Source organism: Thunnus thynnus, chromosome 10 (genome assembly GCF_963924715.1).
Source record: "Thunnus thynnus chromosome 10, fThuThy2.1, whole genome shotgun sequence".
Lineage (NCBI taxonomy): Eukaryota > Metazoa > Chordata > Actinopteri > Scombriformes > Scombridae > Thunnus > Thunnus thynnus.
In genome coordinates, this window is record NC_089526.1 from 3,304,161 (window position 1) to 3,320,896 (window position 16,736).

Below are 16,736 nucleotides of genomic sequence, written 5' to 3' on the forward strand. Positions count from 1 at the left end.
TAGTCTTTGGAGCCGTTTCTAAACAAACTAATGTGACCAAAACCTCTTCATAATGAGGGAACATGTCACCCAGTGCAGCGGTGGGGCTGACTGACATGTTTTTAATAGTTTTTGATATATCAGACTTTGGATACACACAATACTTGTAAGATCAATTAATTAATGGGTTGGCTCCAAACATGAGATTACCATCAATTAAAAAACATGACACACTTTAGACTGTTTTAAAGTTGCATAAAACATAAGTAGCCAAGCTTCTGCACCAGAAAATAAAAGCAATCATTTTGTTTATTGCTTTGAATTACAGAAACAGTAAAGCACAAAACATGATAGTTCTCTACAAAGAGGAACAGAAACAATTCAATATTAAAAATAAAAATAAAAACAGGGACAACAATACAGTGCATTTGTACATAGAAACCACACCATGTCAGGAAAGCCAAACACACAACTGCTTCTGTGCGATCATGAAGACATTGAGTGATAACCAGTGTGAAGAGTCTGGCGTCCACAAAACCATATGTTTGGACGGTGTGAAGGCTGTCCATTTCAAGTGAGCTGGCATGTTCCTGTGTCACAGAGAAGCTGAACATCTGAAGGGCTCTACTGCAGCAACAACATTTACTCATTCTGGCAAATATACAGCATGTCTGCAGCTCAGAGCACGTCCGAATGCCAGCAAAGAAAATCTTCCCTTCATGTTCATTATTTAATTTGTCTAAAAAGAGGCTAAAATCACAATAAGCTTAAGACTTAGAGTTCCTTGTATAACTTTTACTGTCATGATCTTGAGTCATCTTTCATTTTGAACAGGTAAGTGTGAGTTTTTACACCAGAGAGTGAATAATATAGTTTGACCTAGGAGTTTCCATTTTTCTCCCTCCTATCCACGAGTCTTGAGAGCCACCAGCACAAAGTTTCTTGGAGAAATGTTTGGGTCAAAGAGAGGAACTAGCTGACTGTCCACACCTGCAGAGAGATGAGTGAAGAAGAGATGCAGTTATACAGAGAGTGTGACAACAGTTTATTAAAATTTGTTATATAATATCGACAGGCTCACCGTTCTCCTGCAGGTAGATCATCCTGTCCAGCAGCACCAGCGTCTCCACCACGGGAGCCAGCAGCAGTGCCAGGCTGAAGTACACCACCACCCTACCCTGCTGCTTCAGCATGGCCTCCACCCGCTCCGGGTCCAGAGGCAGCCCGGGAGGCAGGCCGACCCGAGCCAGACCCAGCCGGGCGTACCTGAGAGGGAACATGGAGGTAGACAGAGGAGGACATTATCTATTCGCTGACTCAAGAATCCAACCAATGCACAAAAGATACAAAAAAACAATAAGTAATTGTGGAATTTGAAAGTTTCTGACAATGGCTGAAAGCAACACATAGACTAATCCAGTTTTCACCAGAATAACTTTAAAGATGCTGTAATCACATAAGAATCAAACTCATAATGGCTTTAAAGACCCGCCAATCAAAAACATGTTTTTCTTCTTCTGTGCAGACTTTGTTTTCATTCATCTGCTGAAGGAGGAAAGTTTCTCTGAGCTCACCTTAAATCTCAGTACCTACGAGCGTGATTTGTGGCATCACAACTAGTTTGGAGCCAATCGTGGTCCAGTATGCAGCTTACATAAGTGTAATGTAGGAACTTGAAGCCTCCAGTGGACAAACACTGAAAATGGACTTTACGGTGAAGGAGGAGACGCCTTGTCTCGAGCAGGAAAACCACATCAGGTGCAGGCAAAACACAATAAATATGATTGTCTAGATAATCATTTATCAACAGACTACACATTACACACTTCACTGACCCTCATGAAGCTGTGCTGTGATATGTGATGTGATGTTAGTGATGCGTTTTTTGGACAACTGAGAATTTTAGGGAAGTTTCCCATGACAATATAGTGTGACAGAGCTGTTGAAATTATGGATGCAAATTTTAAGCAGTTTTCTTAATCGATAGTCAGCTTTTTACTGCAATCCTTTAACTACATCAAGCTCATAATACTTATGTACTTTTACTTAAGTAGGATTTTTCATGCAGGACATTTACTTATAATGTAGTATTTTTACATTGCTGTATTGGTACTTTTACTTCAGTAAAGGATCTGAGTATTTCTTCCACCACTGATGTGCGGTCAGCAGACAAACCTCCAACTCCATTTCATTAAATAGTAAGAGGCTCCACTTAGTGGCGTAACTGGGTACTACAGCAAATCTAGTACATTTTCTGAAAGTTACACTGCACGTCCCTTGTCTTCTGCAATGTCAGTTAACATAATATATATAAATATATTAAATTATTAATGGCAATTCATCAATAATTGATTAATTATTGACACCCCTAGTCGAAATTAAACCATGGTGTAAATGCCTGCAGGCTGCAGTGTTCACTCACTCTGTAAAGGTTAATAAATGGGCTTTCTTTATAGTCTGGATTCCTGCTCTGCGTAGATCCGGCCTCGTATCCCTGATGAAGGCCTCCAGCATCGCCCGGTAACAGTGTATCCTGAGCAACTCGCTCTCCTCCCGAAGCCTTCGAATGTAGTCCTCCACAGCATGACACGCCCCCTCCCGCGCCTTATAGGACAGCTGATGACCTGGCAACCCCCGCACCCAGGAGCTCATCGGGTAGCCGAACTCGGAGGGAAGCGACTCGTGGCCTGGTGTCGGGGGAGCGGGAGGTTCAACCAGTCCTGGAGGGGTGGGGTTTTCTTTGGTTGTGATTTTCATGTAGCAACACGCCACAGAGGTGATGCCACGTACATGTGGACAGTTGACAAAGTGGCGGAGGAGGGTGGTGCTGAGGTCACCGCAGGCGTGGAGACCGGTCAGGACAAAGTCTGGATAGCCTCTCTGGCTGTCTTCCTTGAGCCACGACACCTCCTGACAGACTCGCGGGACACATGAACAGCAGTTGTCGGCGGATGATGACTTCTCTTCAGACTGGTTCATGCTCGGCTGACGTTGTGATGTCATTTCGAAGTCCTGAGAGCGAGAATCAGAGTCTGTGGAGCCGTGAGAGGATGAAGTCTGGATCACACGAGAACATGTCTGATGCTCGGAGCCCCGGAGTCTCTTTTTGCAGGGTCCAGATGGAGTTGGGGGACCTTCGCTGACACAATTTGCAGAACTAAGCTGCTTGACGAAGGCCTCCCATGATGCCTTGGGGTTTACCCAACCGGCCACATGGCGTGGAGAGGAGTGTGATGCTGGGAGCTGAAAGGAGCAGTTCTAAGAATAAGAAAGATGTTTATTAATATTGATGTTGATGGCCTAATATCATCTAAAAAGCCGACTTTAAAGCTGCTATATCAATATTTTTTATATTAAGTAACAAATAACTACTCGTAAGATCATCAGTTGTATTAACAAAACCACAAATAATCATTACCCGATTCCCGTCAATAGAATGGAGCATTTTAGCATGTTTTAGTTCATTGTTTCGTTCTCTGACCTGCAACTTTACTGTTCTAAAAGCATTGTTTTCCAGCTGCAGAAGGCAGCTGTTTTCAGTGAAAAAGCTCTGATAAACCCTCTTTATGCTACCTGCTCAGCACCAAATGGCAGAGAAACAAACTTAGTGACGAGCTCGGGAAGAAAGTGGAGAAGTTAAAGAGATAATTAATAATTAAAGAGATAGTTATTTTTCTCAGGGGTTAATGGAGAGCAAATGAGAGCTAAAAGGAGACTGAATATTAGACTTACTTTCATCAGAAACATGAATCCAAATGAATGCTGATGTTGTTCTCTATCTGCTGGATGAGTAAACTAAGATACTGTTTGCTGACAAGCCACGTCAACTTATTAAACTTGAAGGTGATTATATGTTAACCTTGTGTTTTCAGCTTGTTTCTGCTGCCCCCAAGTGGCCAGAGATATTATTGCAGGTTTAAAGATCTATTTCATTCTCAAATGCTCTATGACAGTTAGTCATCAATTTGTAAAATTCAATTAGATGCTATAGTTCATTTTTATGTGTCTCATGAAGTTCATTGTTAGACAGTGTATCTCAACACAGTTTATAAAGAGCAATACGTTGGGGCATCAACCCAAAAGATGTACAATACTGTAACTACAAAGAAAGAACATTTGTTTTTGATTTCCTACAGTTATCACACTTCCTTTCGACAACACCCTGAGAACGGACGTGAACTTGTTACTTTACAGTGGCGCCAGTTGGTGGAACTGTAACTGTATCTGGTTTACATAACTACCACAGAATGGTGAAAACTGTAGATGTTAATAAACAAGCAAGACTGAGAAGTCAAACCTTTGTCTATGAACCAACCTTTTTCTGCCTTTCCTTCTCCAAGGCCCACAGTAACTGTCCATCAAACCTGGACGCCATGGCAACCAAGGTGTGATCAGCCTCAATAGCGGTCAAAGACAGTCCGAGCCCAAAGGACAGGAAACGAGTCAGGTGACCCTGTTCAGAGCACAGTGGTGGACGAGAATGATTTACTGCTTAACCTCAGATTCTGCACTCCTCTGAATGTTTTTCAAACTGTCAAAAAATACAAAGACTGCTTGGCTAAATGGCTGCTTAAAGAGAAGCTGCTGCTGTGTGCAGTATCCTTGCAGAATAAATGTTACAGAAATTTATGGAGAGGGACTTCAACCCAGTGGTCTGTCGGTAATTTTTGCCTTTGGACTTAGATAAACGTCTCCTAGCCTGATGTCCACAGTGTACACTTCTACAGAAAATAATCTCTTTTAAAATGTTATAGATGTTGCAGAAGTCCTTCTCTTCTTTATATTCTGAAATACTGCTGTAACAATTTGATTATACTGTCTATTTATGATTAAAATGTGTATTTATTTTTGATATATGAAGAAATTTCATGGATCAGTAAGTTTTATTTGTGGTGAACTAGTTTCCTCCCTCTTCCTTGTTCTAATGCTGGATGCTCATTGATCGCTTTGTATCTGATTGGCTAACCAGCACTAATTACCTTAAAGTGGATCACCTGTGTGTTTGCTATTTCAGAGGCATCTGTACTACATGCTGTTGTAACACTGATGAAGGCTGGAAGGTGTTTTAGCTTTTTGTCTTCTGTGAATAAAGTGACTCCTTGTCATTAGAGGTTTTTAATGAATCTTTATCAACAAATGAATCACCATTGTAACTAAATCAATCAGTAGCTTCTGGCAGTGAAGCTCCTGTTACTGGTGACGGAGCTGTTGTCAGCTCAGCTGTGATTCACAGTACCTATTTGCTCATAAACGCATATTAAAAGACTGAAATCCACAGAAATGATCATAATCTCATCATCAGTCATAATCTGATAACTCTGTCAGAAATAACAGGCTGTTGAACTATTAACCTTGTGTGTAGCTTTATGCTTGTATGTGATAGTTTTGCCCTGAATTAAGACGTCAGGCTGTATGAACTGTGACGCGTTCACCTACTGTTGTACGTACTGAAGTGCATTTGAACGGTGACGTGACTGCTTAGTGAATGAACAAAATAGTCAACGACTACAAATCTTTGAACTGAACTGAACAAAGATTACATGTTTTTGGTCTACAGGGCAGGATTAGTTGATTTTCTCTGAGAAAAGTCAAACAGTTACTGTTGTAATAAACCTGATAGAATGGGACCAGGATCAATTGATAGTATAATCAAGTGACTGTACATATAGTTTACTATTATTACTAGATATTGTGTTTAACATATCATTACAGAATTTTTCAATTAAGGCTGCAACTAACGATCATTTATTGTCATTTACTGTCATAACTAAAGAAACCAGAATATATTCACGTCTATGGAACCTGAGAATTTGGACTTTTTTTTTTTTAAATGACTCCAAACGATTAATCGATTATTAAAACAGTTGGTGATTAATTTAATAGTTGGTAACTAATTGATTCATTGACTAATCATCACAGCTCTACTTTTTTAATATCAGCGCTCTGTCTGGTAATAGGGTTGAAGTGATACCTGTCCAGAGCCGACATCCACGACTCTGCTGCAGTCCGTCTGGCCACAGAGTTGTTTAACCAGCTGGGAATAATAATAAAAAAAGAAGAAAACAATGTTAACAGAAAAACAAATCCATGTTTTTAAATTTCACTTAAACAGCAGTGACTATAGGAAATGAGCTATTCTGTACCAGGCCCAGCTTGCGAATCTCATGCTGTTTCTTGGGTTTGACGTGTTTCCTGAATATGTGCCCCAGCAGAGAGCTCTGACTCTGGTTTTCCAGGAACTCTTCAGGCTTCACCAAGCCGGCTGCTCTTCCCGTCTCCCGCCGGCACTCTCTGGGAAACGCCAGGGCATGAGCTGTGGCGCGGAAAGCCAAGAGGGACAGAGGCCACACCGAAGGATATCTGTAACGACAAAGAGTCTTTATTGTTTAAATTCAAGGGTAATGCCGACATTATACTAGATTTTACGTAATATCAAAAGTCCCATGAGGATGCCAAAATACAAATTATTCACAATACCAGAAAATAACCAGACTGCAGCTTCTTCACGAGTCATCAGTAGTTTCAATATGAAGTGAATTTCAGCCTGAGACTCCTGATAAGCGTGGACTAAACAAGTAATTCCTTATTTGCTGCAAGACTTTACAACAGCAAACCAAACAGTTTCCTGTAGGGCTGCAACTAACAATTATTTTCACTATTGTATAATCTGTGGATTATTTTCTCGATCAAAGAACAGGTTCGCAATTTTTCAGGTCTTAAAACAGCACTCAGGTACCCTAATAAATACTGAAATAGGTTTTTCTTGCCATAATCATTCCTCTTGTTTACACTGATCAGCACAGGATCCCCTCTAAATGATGATTACAATGAAAGTGATGGAGGTCAAAATCCACAGTCTTCCTTCTGTGCAAAAATGAAGCTAATATGAAGCTTCAAATGAGTCAAATCAAGTAGATATCTTTCAACGTTACAGTCTTTTTAGTGCCAAAGTTCCTCTTTTTGTTATTATACTTCCACTGCAGCTCAACAGGGAAACACTGTCAGAGGAAACACAAAGAGGGAATTTGATGCTAAAAAGACTCTAAATGTGTCAGATGTCCACTTGATATGACTAACTCAGACTGCTGAAGCTGAATAGAAGCTTCACATCAACTTTTAAATGACTGTGTGGACACACTGTGGATTTTGGCCTCCATCACTTCCATTGAAAGCACATTTGAAGGATCTTTTAATATCCAGTATGAACAGGAGGAATGATTACAACGAGGAAAACCTCTTTCACTGTTCATATGGACACCTGACTGCTGTTTTAAGATAGACTGGAAAAACCTGTGAACCTGTCCTTTAATCGTTTGGTGCATAAAATGTCAGAAAATGGTGAAAAATGTCCATCACTGTTTCTGAGAGCCCAAATTGATGTTTTCAAGTGTCTTGTTTTGTTCACAACTCAAAGATATTTAGTTTACTGTCATAGAAGACTAAAGAAACTTTTATCAAAATAATTGGGGATTAATTTAATAGTTGACAACTAACTGACTAAATTAAGTAATCGTTGCAGCTCCAGTCTCCTGACATGAGTATATTAAATGAAACTATTCCTGTAAAGCTCTGGTATTTGCAGTTGTGCAGATTTCTTTCTTTGTTCACTCTGAGTAATGTTTTCCCTGTTTTACCTCCTGTCTCCATGTGTAGCATCCAGTAGTAGGTCTGCAATCTGTGGGTATGACAGGTCCTGCAGCACAGGCTGCCAGGTGTTAGGTAATGTGTGCCAGAGATCTTCAGTGAAGAACTCCTGCAGGGGAATAACAGTCAGTTATTAGAAAGAACACAAAAAGGACAGATGAGTCCAACTGTCTAACTGTTCTCAACTGAAGAATATACAGGATTTTATTTCAGGGTATCTCTGCTGCAAGGCAAATTTATTTATATAGCACATTTCATACCCAGAGGCAGTCCAAAGTGCTTTACTGAGTACACAAGCAAAAGCACAAAAACAAATGATAAAAACAACAAAAGCACACAGAATAAAAACATTAAAACATTAAAATAAATAGTAATCAATTGATTATTGTAGCATTACACAGTTTAATTAAAACAAACAGCTGATTTCATTGATCTAGTGGAGTGAAAACCTTCATACATGTGTCACATGGTTGGAGAGCACAACATCTGGCTACACATGTGCACAATGAAGGATACAAACACACACGAGTCTTATGAAGCTTACTGAAGTTGCCATGGCAGCATGTTTTCTACATGTTTTGTTTCAAAACGCCACTCCTCGAAACTACAGTGGAAAGGCTGCAAACTGTAAAAAACGGTACGTACAATTATATAGGCGTTAGATACGTGGCTGTAGTGAGACAGAAACGTGGTGAGTCTTTGCGCCAGATCTCTCTGTTGTTCTGCAGAAAGGCTCGATGTAAACATGTCGGCATCTGACAGCTGACAGTTGGTTTGTAACGTTGTTTTTTCTAGTTAAAACTAAACTCTGTAAGATGTGTGCAGCTCGCTATGTAATTATGGGCACTTGGAGTTCTCGCACAGCTCTGAAAATCAGCATTTAGCTAACCTAAGTCTGAAAGAAACCCCCGTGATTATCACTTCACGAGTGCTTGTTGTGTTTAGCTAAGCTGGCTAGCTGTTAACTTTCACGTGAAGAGTGCCGATGCGTTCAGGTGCTTCCCGTAAGATCTGCTTTCAAATGTGACGCTCGTACCGTAACGTTAAAACAAGACCTGCAAATTAAAGGACAGGTTCACAGTTTTTCAAGTGTGTCTTAAAACAGTCATGTGTCCGTATGAATAGTGAAAGAGGTTTTCCTCACTGTAATCATTCCTCCTATCATTTAAAAGTTGATGTGAAGCTTATATGAGTCTTCAGCAGTCTGAGTTAGTCATATCAAGTGGATATCTGACACATTTACAGTCTTTTTAGCATCAAATTCCCTTTTTGTGTTTTCTTGGACAGTGTTTCCCTATTGAGCTGCTTTGCACTAAAAAGACTGTAACGTTGAAAGATATCTACTTGTTTTGACCCATTTGAAGCTTCATATCAGCTTCATTTTTGCACAGAAGGAGGACTGTGGATTTTGTCCTCCATCACTTATATTGTAAGTGTATTATGAAGGGATCTTCTAATGGTCAGTATGAACAGGAGAAATTATTACAGCAAGAAAAACATGTTTCACTGTTCATTTGGGCTCCTGACTTTTGTTTTAAGACAAGAAAAAATTGTGAAAAATGAAACTGAAAAACTGCGAACCCGTTCTTTAACTAGCTAAACTGTTTTCTTCTGCTGGTTTATGGGTCATTTTATTAATCCAGTGGTAAGCTACATTGCCGTTTGGGCTGTGGGGAGTGAATATATGACAGAAAACATGCTAAGGATGAGTTATTAAGGTTATTACTCAGAAGTGATGAGTATGTCAGTTTTTAGCCCTTTCATTTTTCACATTTGGTGGTTTTTGTTCTATGTTAATGTATGACTTACATAACTGTCTTCTGATTGGTTATTTAGTAGATCCTAACTAACCAATTAGATGCAAGTATGGCCCAACAGGTTGACGTTTGAAAAAGTTGCATCACACTGAAGTACAGCATCACAGCAGTAAGTCAGAGCTTTAGAAATACTTTTATAACAGTATTATATATATATATATATATATATTTCTACATTTGATGTGTTAAACATAATATTTAAGCATTGGAAGTGTTATATTAAGCATTATATATCTAACAGCACAACATGTTTAGATAGAGGATTCTTTTAAAAGTCATTTTCCATTACAATGGTCCCTCAGCAAGTCTATTTATATCATGAAAATTCAGTTTTGACATAAAAAAAAACAATATATTAGCATAGTATAAAAAGTTAATATTTGTTAATAGATGTAAGCAGCCATTCTGCTAAGAGAAAACACAGGTGTATAGTGACAAATACAAGGTGCACCTGTGTTTTGTTCCTCACAGGAACTGTTTCAAGGCTGCTCACAGAAAGTAGAATGATAAAATGAGCATATGACAGTTCTGTTGCTGTGATCAATGTTTCATTAGTTAGTCACTGTTAAAACATTGCATCTCTTCAGTGTTTTCCAGTTCTTTTAAGAGAAAACTACAAATATCGATAAAATTCTTGTTGTAAGATTTCACAACTTTTCGGACCTGACGTCCATTGCAATGGACATGCACTTTTTTTTTTAGCCTCGTTTCTACATGTAATATGAGTAAGAAAAAAGACAGAAATAATTTTTTCCCATGGCTTGAAGTAATTCAGGTCTGAGGGTGTTAAATCTATTGTAATGTTATTGACATTAGACAATAGATGTTAATGATATATGTCCCACAAAATAAAGTCAAAAAGCTTTCACGTGGGAGATATTTCTCATTCAAATTCATACTGTGTCTTTGTCTGTTCTGCACTGTATATATAGATTTTTATTTCTTAATTAACTGTACACATATATCCTGTTAACAATTACTGTCCCTCTCCTTCTTTCACTGTTTATGTTTATGTTTATTGTTTAATATTCGTGTTATTGCACGTTCTGGGCACCTGGACCACTTTGAATTCCTTGTACTTGCTAATTAGCAAATAATAAATAATAATAATACAATTCTGAGAGCGTTAATGTATTTCCAACAGTACGTTTAACTAGTCTTACGGTTTCATTTCAATTCAATTCAATAAGGCTTTATTGGCATGACCATAATGAAGTACAGAATTGCCAAAGCACATTGTACAAAGTTATACAAACAGGGAGAAGCAAAGGTTATTGTTAACCTTATAGTTTGAAAACAACAACCATGTCAACAATATTTTATAATGTGACTGACATTAATCATGCTTGAATGAGGAAAAAAGAAAAACAGAGTAACAAAAACAGAAAGCTGAACTAAACTGATGGATATCAGCAACAATGGAAATAATTATAATAATAATAGTTTTGATTTGAAAAAAGTTTCTATATAGTTTCTATATAATATGTATATAGAAACTATATATAGAAACTATAATGTAGTTTCTTTATATACAGTTTCTGTCTGTACTCGAAGGCATCATGACCCAGATATGTAAACCGTCAATAAACGCTAAAGAAGAAGAAGAAGAAGATGTTGACCCGGATATCGATAGTTGATTGGGTACAGGAAGGAGCGTTTGATACACAATGTGATGCAGGTCTGGTTTCTATTTGACAAAGTTATTTTTACAGATTTTCTAATCGAGAGTCATGTGCAAACAAACACGTTAAGCCTAATTTTCCGTTAAAGAGACAAATCGAGTTCAGCGATAAATAACCGCGGAATCAGCGCAGAACAGCTCAGTTAGCTTAGCATCGCGAGCTAACGTCCGCTGGCGGTTGACGTCAACATCAGAAAGGCAGATACAACAGATTGATTAGTTTCTTTAGTTTTCGTGGTCATGGATCAGTAGCTTTTAAATCACTTTAACACCGCAGAGTAAGATAAAGCCAATTAGAGCTGCAACGATCAGTGATCAACAGAAAATTAATCAATCGATTTAAAACTATTTTGATAATCGATTCATCATTCTGAGTCTTTTTTCATTTGAAATGCTAAAATTTTCTCTTTTCAGCATCTGAAATGTGAATATTTAATGGTTATTTTTGTTTGTTTTGTTTTGTTTAGGGCTGCAATTATTTATTATTTCCATTATCGATCAATTTGTCCATTATAATCTCGCTTAATCGATTAGTTGTTTGGTTCATAAAATGTCAGAAAATGGTGAAAAAAGTCGATCACGTTTCCCAAAGCCCATGATGACGTCCTCAGCTGTCAGTTTACTGTCAAATGAACCAGAAAATATTCACATTTGAGAAGTTGGAATTAGAGAATTTTGACTTTTTTTCTTAAAAAAATGTCTCAAAATGATCAATTATCAAAATAGTTTGGGATTAAGATAATAGTTGGCAACTAATCAATGAATCGACTAATTGTTGCAGCTCTGCTTTTCAGTAAACGGAGTATCTTTGAGTTGTGGACTGTTGGTTGAGACAAAACAAGACATTTTATTTTGCATCTTTGGCTTTTTCACCACCTTGATTGACATTTTCACCATTTTCTGACGTTTTATGGACCAAACAACTAATCCATTACTCAAGGAAATAATCAACAGATTAATCAATAATGAAAATAAACATTAGTTGCAGCCCTAAAGCCAATGTAGGTTGTTTCATGTCACATAAATGAATTATAATCTAAATTTAGATGATGGGAATCACCGGATTTGCAGGTTGTTACATTTCTGTGACACTGTCCTTTAAACAACATTATCAGATAAGAAGGCATTAGTCAAGTCGTTGTTATAAAGTGTTTTTACACCCAAGTTCTACAGATCAAGACAGGGTTTGATGACATGTTGTTTGTGTTTGTCATGCAGGATGATTCAGCTGATACAAACTGGACTACGGAGGGCGACGACCTGTTGAGGAGGTCAAAACAAGCAGATCCACCCGCTTGTTTTGTGTGTAAGTGAGCTGATTAAAAATTGCACGTGACTTCTGCCGGCGTGCAGCCGTAACCATGTCGGACATTACGATCAACACGTGCCCTGTTGATGATGTTTCATCAGGAAGGACCCCGCCGGGGAAACGAAAGAGGAAAAACAAATGGTTCTTTAAAAAGATGCGATATTTGGAGAGGAAGGGCTACGTGGAGGACAGACACAAATACAACCACGGGATGGGACAGTCCAGATCCAACCCAACTCCACAGCAGAATGGAGCGTCCGGCAGGCATCCATCGCTTCCCGCTTCCACACAAAACAAAAGTTTACCTCATGCAGGCAGAGCGGTCAGTGCTTCCCACTGTAGCTCCAAGCCTTCAGCATCCACACACAGCCTGCCTTCCTTGACTGTCACTGTGATGAACCGAGGCAGCCACGAAACGCCAAAGGGACCTGTGAACTCAAGATCAATAACCACCCCCCCCACCCCCACCCCCAGCACCTCAGGGGCAAGCAGCCATAAACCCACCGCCGCGCTCCCCGCTGGCCAAACATCAGCGGGACTCCCTACGAAGTACCTCGCTGTAGACTGCGAGATGGTGGGCACGGGCCCGAAAGGGCGCATCAGCCAGCTCGCGCGCTGCAGTATAGTGTCCTACGAAGGAGACGTGGTTTACGATAAATTCATCAACCCCTCCATGCCTGTCACCGACTACCGCACCCGGTGGAGCGGCATCCGGCGCAAAGACCTGGAGAAGGCCACGCCGTACCCCGAGGCCAGGAAGGAGGTGAGGAAATGTGTTCAATCTGACATCATTTAACAGGTCAATCTTTAGTTGTTCAGGAGTTTCTCACATCATCTGAAACATCTTTTTTGTGTTTAAATTCTTCATTTACCTGCTGATTTATCGCAGAGTTTCTCTGACGTACAGTAGAATAGATCAGATTGGTGCACAAGTCTATTTACTATGCAGCCTGTTTAATATGAAACAGAATTAAAACTGGTTTCGTTTGGCCAAATCAAACCTGGTTTCACTAACTTAAATTTTCCAGCAAATACATCAAAATCTCTGCAGTAGTAGTTGTTAGTCGTTCACACTCAACACTAGTAGCACTCATGTACATTTTCTGTCTGGTAATTGTATTATTGAATTTGAATTTTCCAGCGTTTACTGTATAAACCTGATGAGTTCTGTGAGTGAAATGTCTCATCTGTCGGCAGATACTGAGGCTGCTCATGGGGAAGGTGGTGATCGGCCACGCCATCCACAATGACTTCAAGGTCCTCGGTTACTCTCACCCCGCTGCCTTGACCAGAGACACATCTCGAATCCCGCTGCTCAACAGGAAGGCCGGCTTTGCCGAGAACGAGTGCGCCTCACTGAAGAGACTCACCAAGGCCATTTTCAACCGTGACATCCAGGTAGGAGAACTTCTGCTGCAGCACAAATGTCCCAAAGCATTAAAAACATTTCAGTTTTTCTCATAAGATTACAACATTTTGAACCTTTCAGTATTTTACGTGCACATTTTCAATCACCCGTCTTTAGTGTTTAACGTGTTGATCTTGTGTGTGAATAAGCGCCTGAATCACTTTTATGTGAAAGTCACGACGGCAATCTTACAAGGTCAGACGTAGTAACATTTCCATAACACTTCAACTGAACGGTGTCAGATTAACATAAAGGCTGCAGCAGCAAAAGGTTAAATACACACAGAAATATTTGCCTTATTAAGAGCACTGTAACAAATCTGTCGCTTTGCTGTCATCTCATATGCACATAAAATATAAAATCAGTTAATAGGAAAAATCAGAGAAATGTAATTCTATAAAAAAAAAGACACAGCAAATAAGAAGTATATGAAAGTCACAACTTCACATCTTGTCATTTTATTGCTCATGTATTGTCAGACTTTATAAAATAAGCTGCAGAATTCTCTAATAAATGAGGAAATTAATGAGAATTTATTCAGGGATTCATTATATAAGAAGGGGGAACGAGCGTCTGTCAATCTCACACGTCGGTCTTCAACAGTAAAATAAGTTTTAAAATCCGTCGCTTATGCCGAACTTGTCCTTTCTTGTGTCCTCAGACCGGGAGGAAGGGCCACTCTTCTGTGGAGGACGCCAGAGCCACTATGGAGCTTTACAGAGTGGTGGAGGCGGAGTGGGAGAGGACGCTGGCCTCTAAATCGCAGGCCAGTTAGTGCCAGATTTGAGGAGAAAACATGGAAATAAACAGGTTTTAAATGGACATTTGTTGCGGCAGGTATGTGGTTCGGACTGCCCTACTTTCCTGTTGATACGTGAATGAAGATACCTGGGTAAAAAAACTGTACATGGTGATTCAGTGTTACTGAATATGCACCTACCAGCTGCCTGAGATAATAGTGAAGCAGAATACATGTACTGTAACTGTTGGTTACATTGGTGCAGTTCCATTCATCCTCAGGGTTTGTGTTTAAATGGTGCTCCTGCCACTAGGGGGCAGTCACGTCTTCATTCCAGCGACGCGTCTCTGTGATCTCACACAGAAAATAACTTGGTTTTAAAATGGAAAAGAATAGAGAGAGAAGTGCTTTTAATCAAAGCTGCGGTTCAGCGGCTTCAACCCAGTGTCACGTTTACACCACAGTGGTGTATTTTTCATCTTCTTGCAGTTTTAATGATAAAAAAAATTAAAAAGTTAAAAGTCTGACCAGATGCCACTAAAGGAGCTCCATCATGTGTCGCTTTTCAGTGCAGATTTGTGTGATTTTTTAAGTAAAAAAATTGAGGTAACACACTGTCATATTGTTCAACTTTGATCAACCAGTGATGTTCTTCTGGGCTGTAGCAAACGTTTTTTTCCTTGTATGGTCAAAAGAAAAGTGTGTTTGTTCATGTAGAAGTGTTGAAAGCAGGTGCCTTTGAAAACATTCACGGTGATGTTCGGTACTGTGCAAAAGCTTTAGGCACTAAAAGTTAAGCGAGGATGCTTTCAGAAGTAATGCCATCAATAGTTTACTTAATCAAGTAAACAGCAGAAACCTAAATTAAATCAATATTTGCTGTGAGCAGCTTCGTCTTGAAAACAGCAGCAGTTCTCCTCAGTGTTTCAGGTACTCGGCAGGTCGGTCGTTCCTGCATCTTGGAGAAGTTGCCACAGTTCTTCTGTGGATTTCAGCGTCTCAGCTGCTTCTGTCTCTTCATGTTAATCCCAGACTGACTCCATGATGATCAGGACTCTGTGGGGACCAAACGATCTGTAGCAGGACTCCTTGTTCTTCTTGTTGCTGAAGATAGTTCTTTATGACTCTGGCTGGATGTTTGGGCTCGTTGTCATGCTGCAGACGATCAGACGCCTCCCTGATGATGTTGCATTATGGACATTATCTGTATATAAATATGGACGTCATGACAGCTCCTTAAAAGTGAAGCCAAAACATCCTGATCGTCCCCTGGTGGATGACTGCAGTATAGGTCATAAGTCCTGCCTCGTCCATGTTAGTGGATGGGACATGAGCCAAAATAAAATGTCATAGTTCATGTCAAATAAAGGGTTTCTGACAGATGGTTTCTGTCATTTTAAGTAGTTCTTATCACATTATAAGTGTTCATCGTGTCATAAGTGCTCATTTTTTATATATAAGTTCGTTTTTAATTGGTTATTTGACGATTATAAAAAAGGGGTGTGGGGTTATGATTGACAGCTGTGACAGCTGCTCTCAAACCTCCATCAGACTCCAAATGACGTCACACAAGCAAGACAGCGTCTCCTGGAAAGGAGATATTTTAGCTTCACTTCTGCGTGGCAGCAGGAAGTGGAGACGCGTCGTCCATATTTATATACAGTCAATGATTATAGACAAGAATCTAAACATAGTCCATAAAACCTTTGCACAGTACTGTATTTAGGAAAAAGAAAAACAATACAAAAGGCCATATACACACAGGATCTAGAATACTGGAGAGGGATGCCAAAATTTCAAATATAAGGAGATATTCTGGTGAAATATTTCCACCAAAATTGAAAGTTACACATGGTAACAGATTTGCTAAATCCCCCACATCCCCTAAAATACCTCAGTGGTAGCTCCGGCCCTGATGTTCCTCATATCTCTGCGTGCACTGACTGTCTTTGTAAAACTCCTACGTGTCACAGTGGCTGAAAAAAACCAACCAGCATAAAGTTGTTCATGTGACCTCTCTGCAGTCGGTACATTGAAATCTGCTGTTTGGAATATAGACGTACTTACTTTCAGAGTTCATACAGTTTTCTATGCAATGTCAGATGAGTTCAGTTGTCTGCCTTCAGCTCTGTAACTTCAATAAACCATTACCACATTCA

General features: G+C 39.5%; 2 protein-coding genes across 11 annotated transcripts; one reads left to right on the top strand and one right to left on the bottom strand.

The window, feature by feature from the left end:
* Nucleotides 1-270: 270 nt before the first annotated feature.
* On the bottom strand, nt 271-8,874 carry mettl25b (methyltransferase like 25B). The gene is made up of 8 exons (XM_067600433.1): nt 8,269-8,874; nt 7,614-7,732; nt 6,123-6,339; nt 5,951-6,013; nt 4,295-4,432; nt 2,402-3,237; nt 1,061-1,245; nt 271-969 (listed from the first exon to the last, which is right to left on the bottom strand). Exons 1-8 carry the CDS (start codon nt 8,368-8,370, stop codon nt 884-886), a joined length of 1,746 nt encoding a protein of 581 aa, XP_067456534.1. The 5' UTR covers nt 8,371-8,874; the 3' UTR covers nt 271-883.
* isg20l2 (interferon stimulated exonuclease gene 20-like 2) lies at nt 8,155-16,736 on the top strand. Of its 10 annotated transcripts, XM_067600442.1 has the most exons (6): nt 8,162-8,260; nt 9,460-9,549; nt 12,340-12,427; nt 12,532-13,193; nt 13,628-13,828; nt 14,500-16,736. In XM_067600442.1, exons 4-6 carry the CDS (start codon nt 12,585-12,587, stop codon nt 14,611-14,613), a joined length of 924 nt encoding a protein of 307 aa, XP_067456543.1. In that variant the 5' UTR covers nt 8,162-8,260; nt 9,460-9,549; nt 12,340-12,427; nt 12,532-12,584; the 3' UTR covers nt 14,614-16,736. The 10 variants fall into 10 exon arrangements, with proteins under 10 accessions (XP_067456538.1, XP_067456541.1, XP_067456535.1 ...); XM_067600437.1 differs by having other exon boundaries at nt 8,155-8,264; nt 9,463-9,549; nt 12,340-13,193; XM_067600434.1 differs by having other exon boundaries at nt 8,159-8,260; nt 12,340-13,193.

What these genes read in the sequence shown, in the direction of transcription:
- mettl25b (XM_067600433.1), bottom strand. Translation starts at nt 8,370, where the DNA reads ATGTTTACATCGAGCCTTTCTGCAGAACAACAGAGAGATCTGGCGCAA. An exon ending in TATCTAACGCCTATATAATT is followed by an intron (nt 7,733 to 8,268) that starts GTACGTACCGTT and finishes ATTCCCCTGCAG; the next exon opens with GAGTTCTTCACTGAAGATCT. An exon ending in GATCTACCTGCAGGAGAACG is followed by an intron (nt 970 to 1,060) that starts GTGAGCCTGTCG and finishes ATCTCTCTGCAG; the next exon opens with GTGTGGACAGTCAGCTAGTT.
- isg20l2 (XM_067600437.1), top strand. Translation starts at nt 12,483, where the DNA reads ATGTCGGACATTACGATCAACACGTGCCCTGTTGATGATGTTTCATCA. An exon ending in ACCCCGAGGCCAGGAAGGAG is followed by an intron (nt 13,194 to 13,627) that starts GTGAGGAAATGT and finishes ATCTGTCGGCAG; the next exon opens with ATACTGAGGCTGCTCATGGG. An exon ending in TTTTCAACCGTGACATCCAG is followed by an intron (nt 13,829 to 14,499) that starts GTAGGAGAACTT and finishes TTGTGTCCTCAG; the next exon opens with ACCGGGAGGAAGGGCCACTC.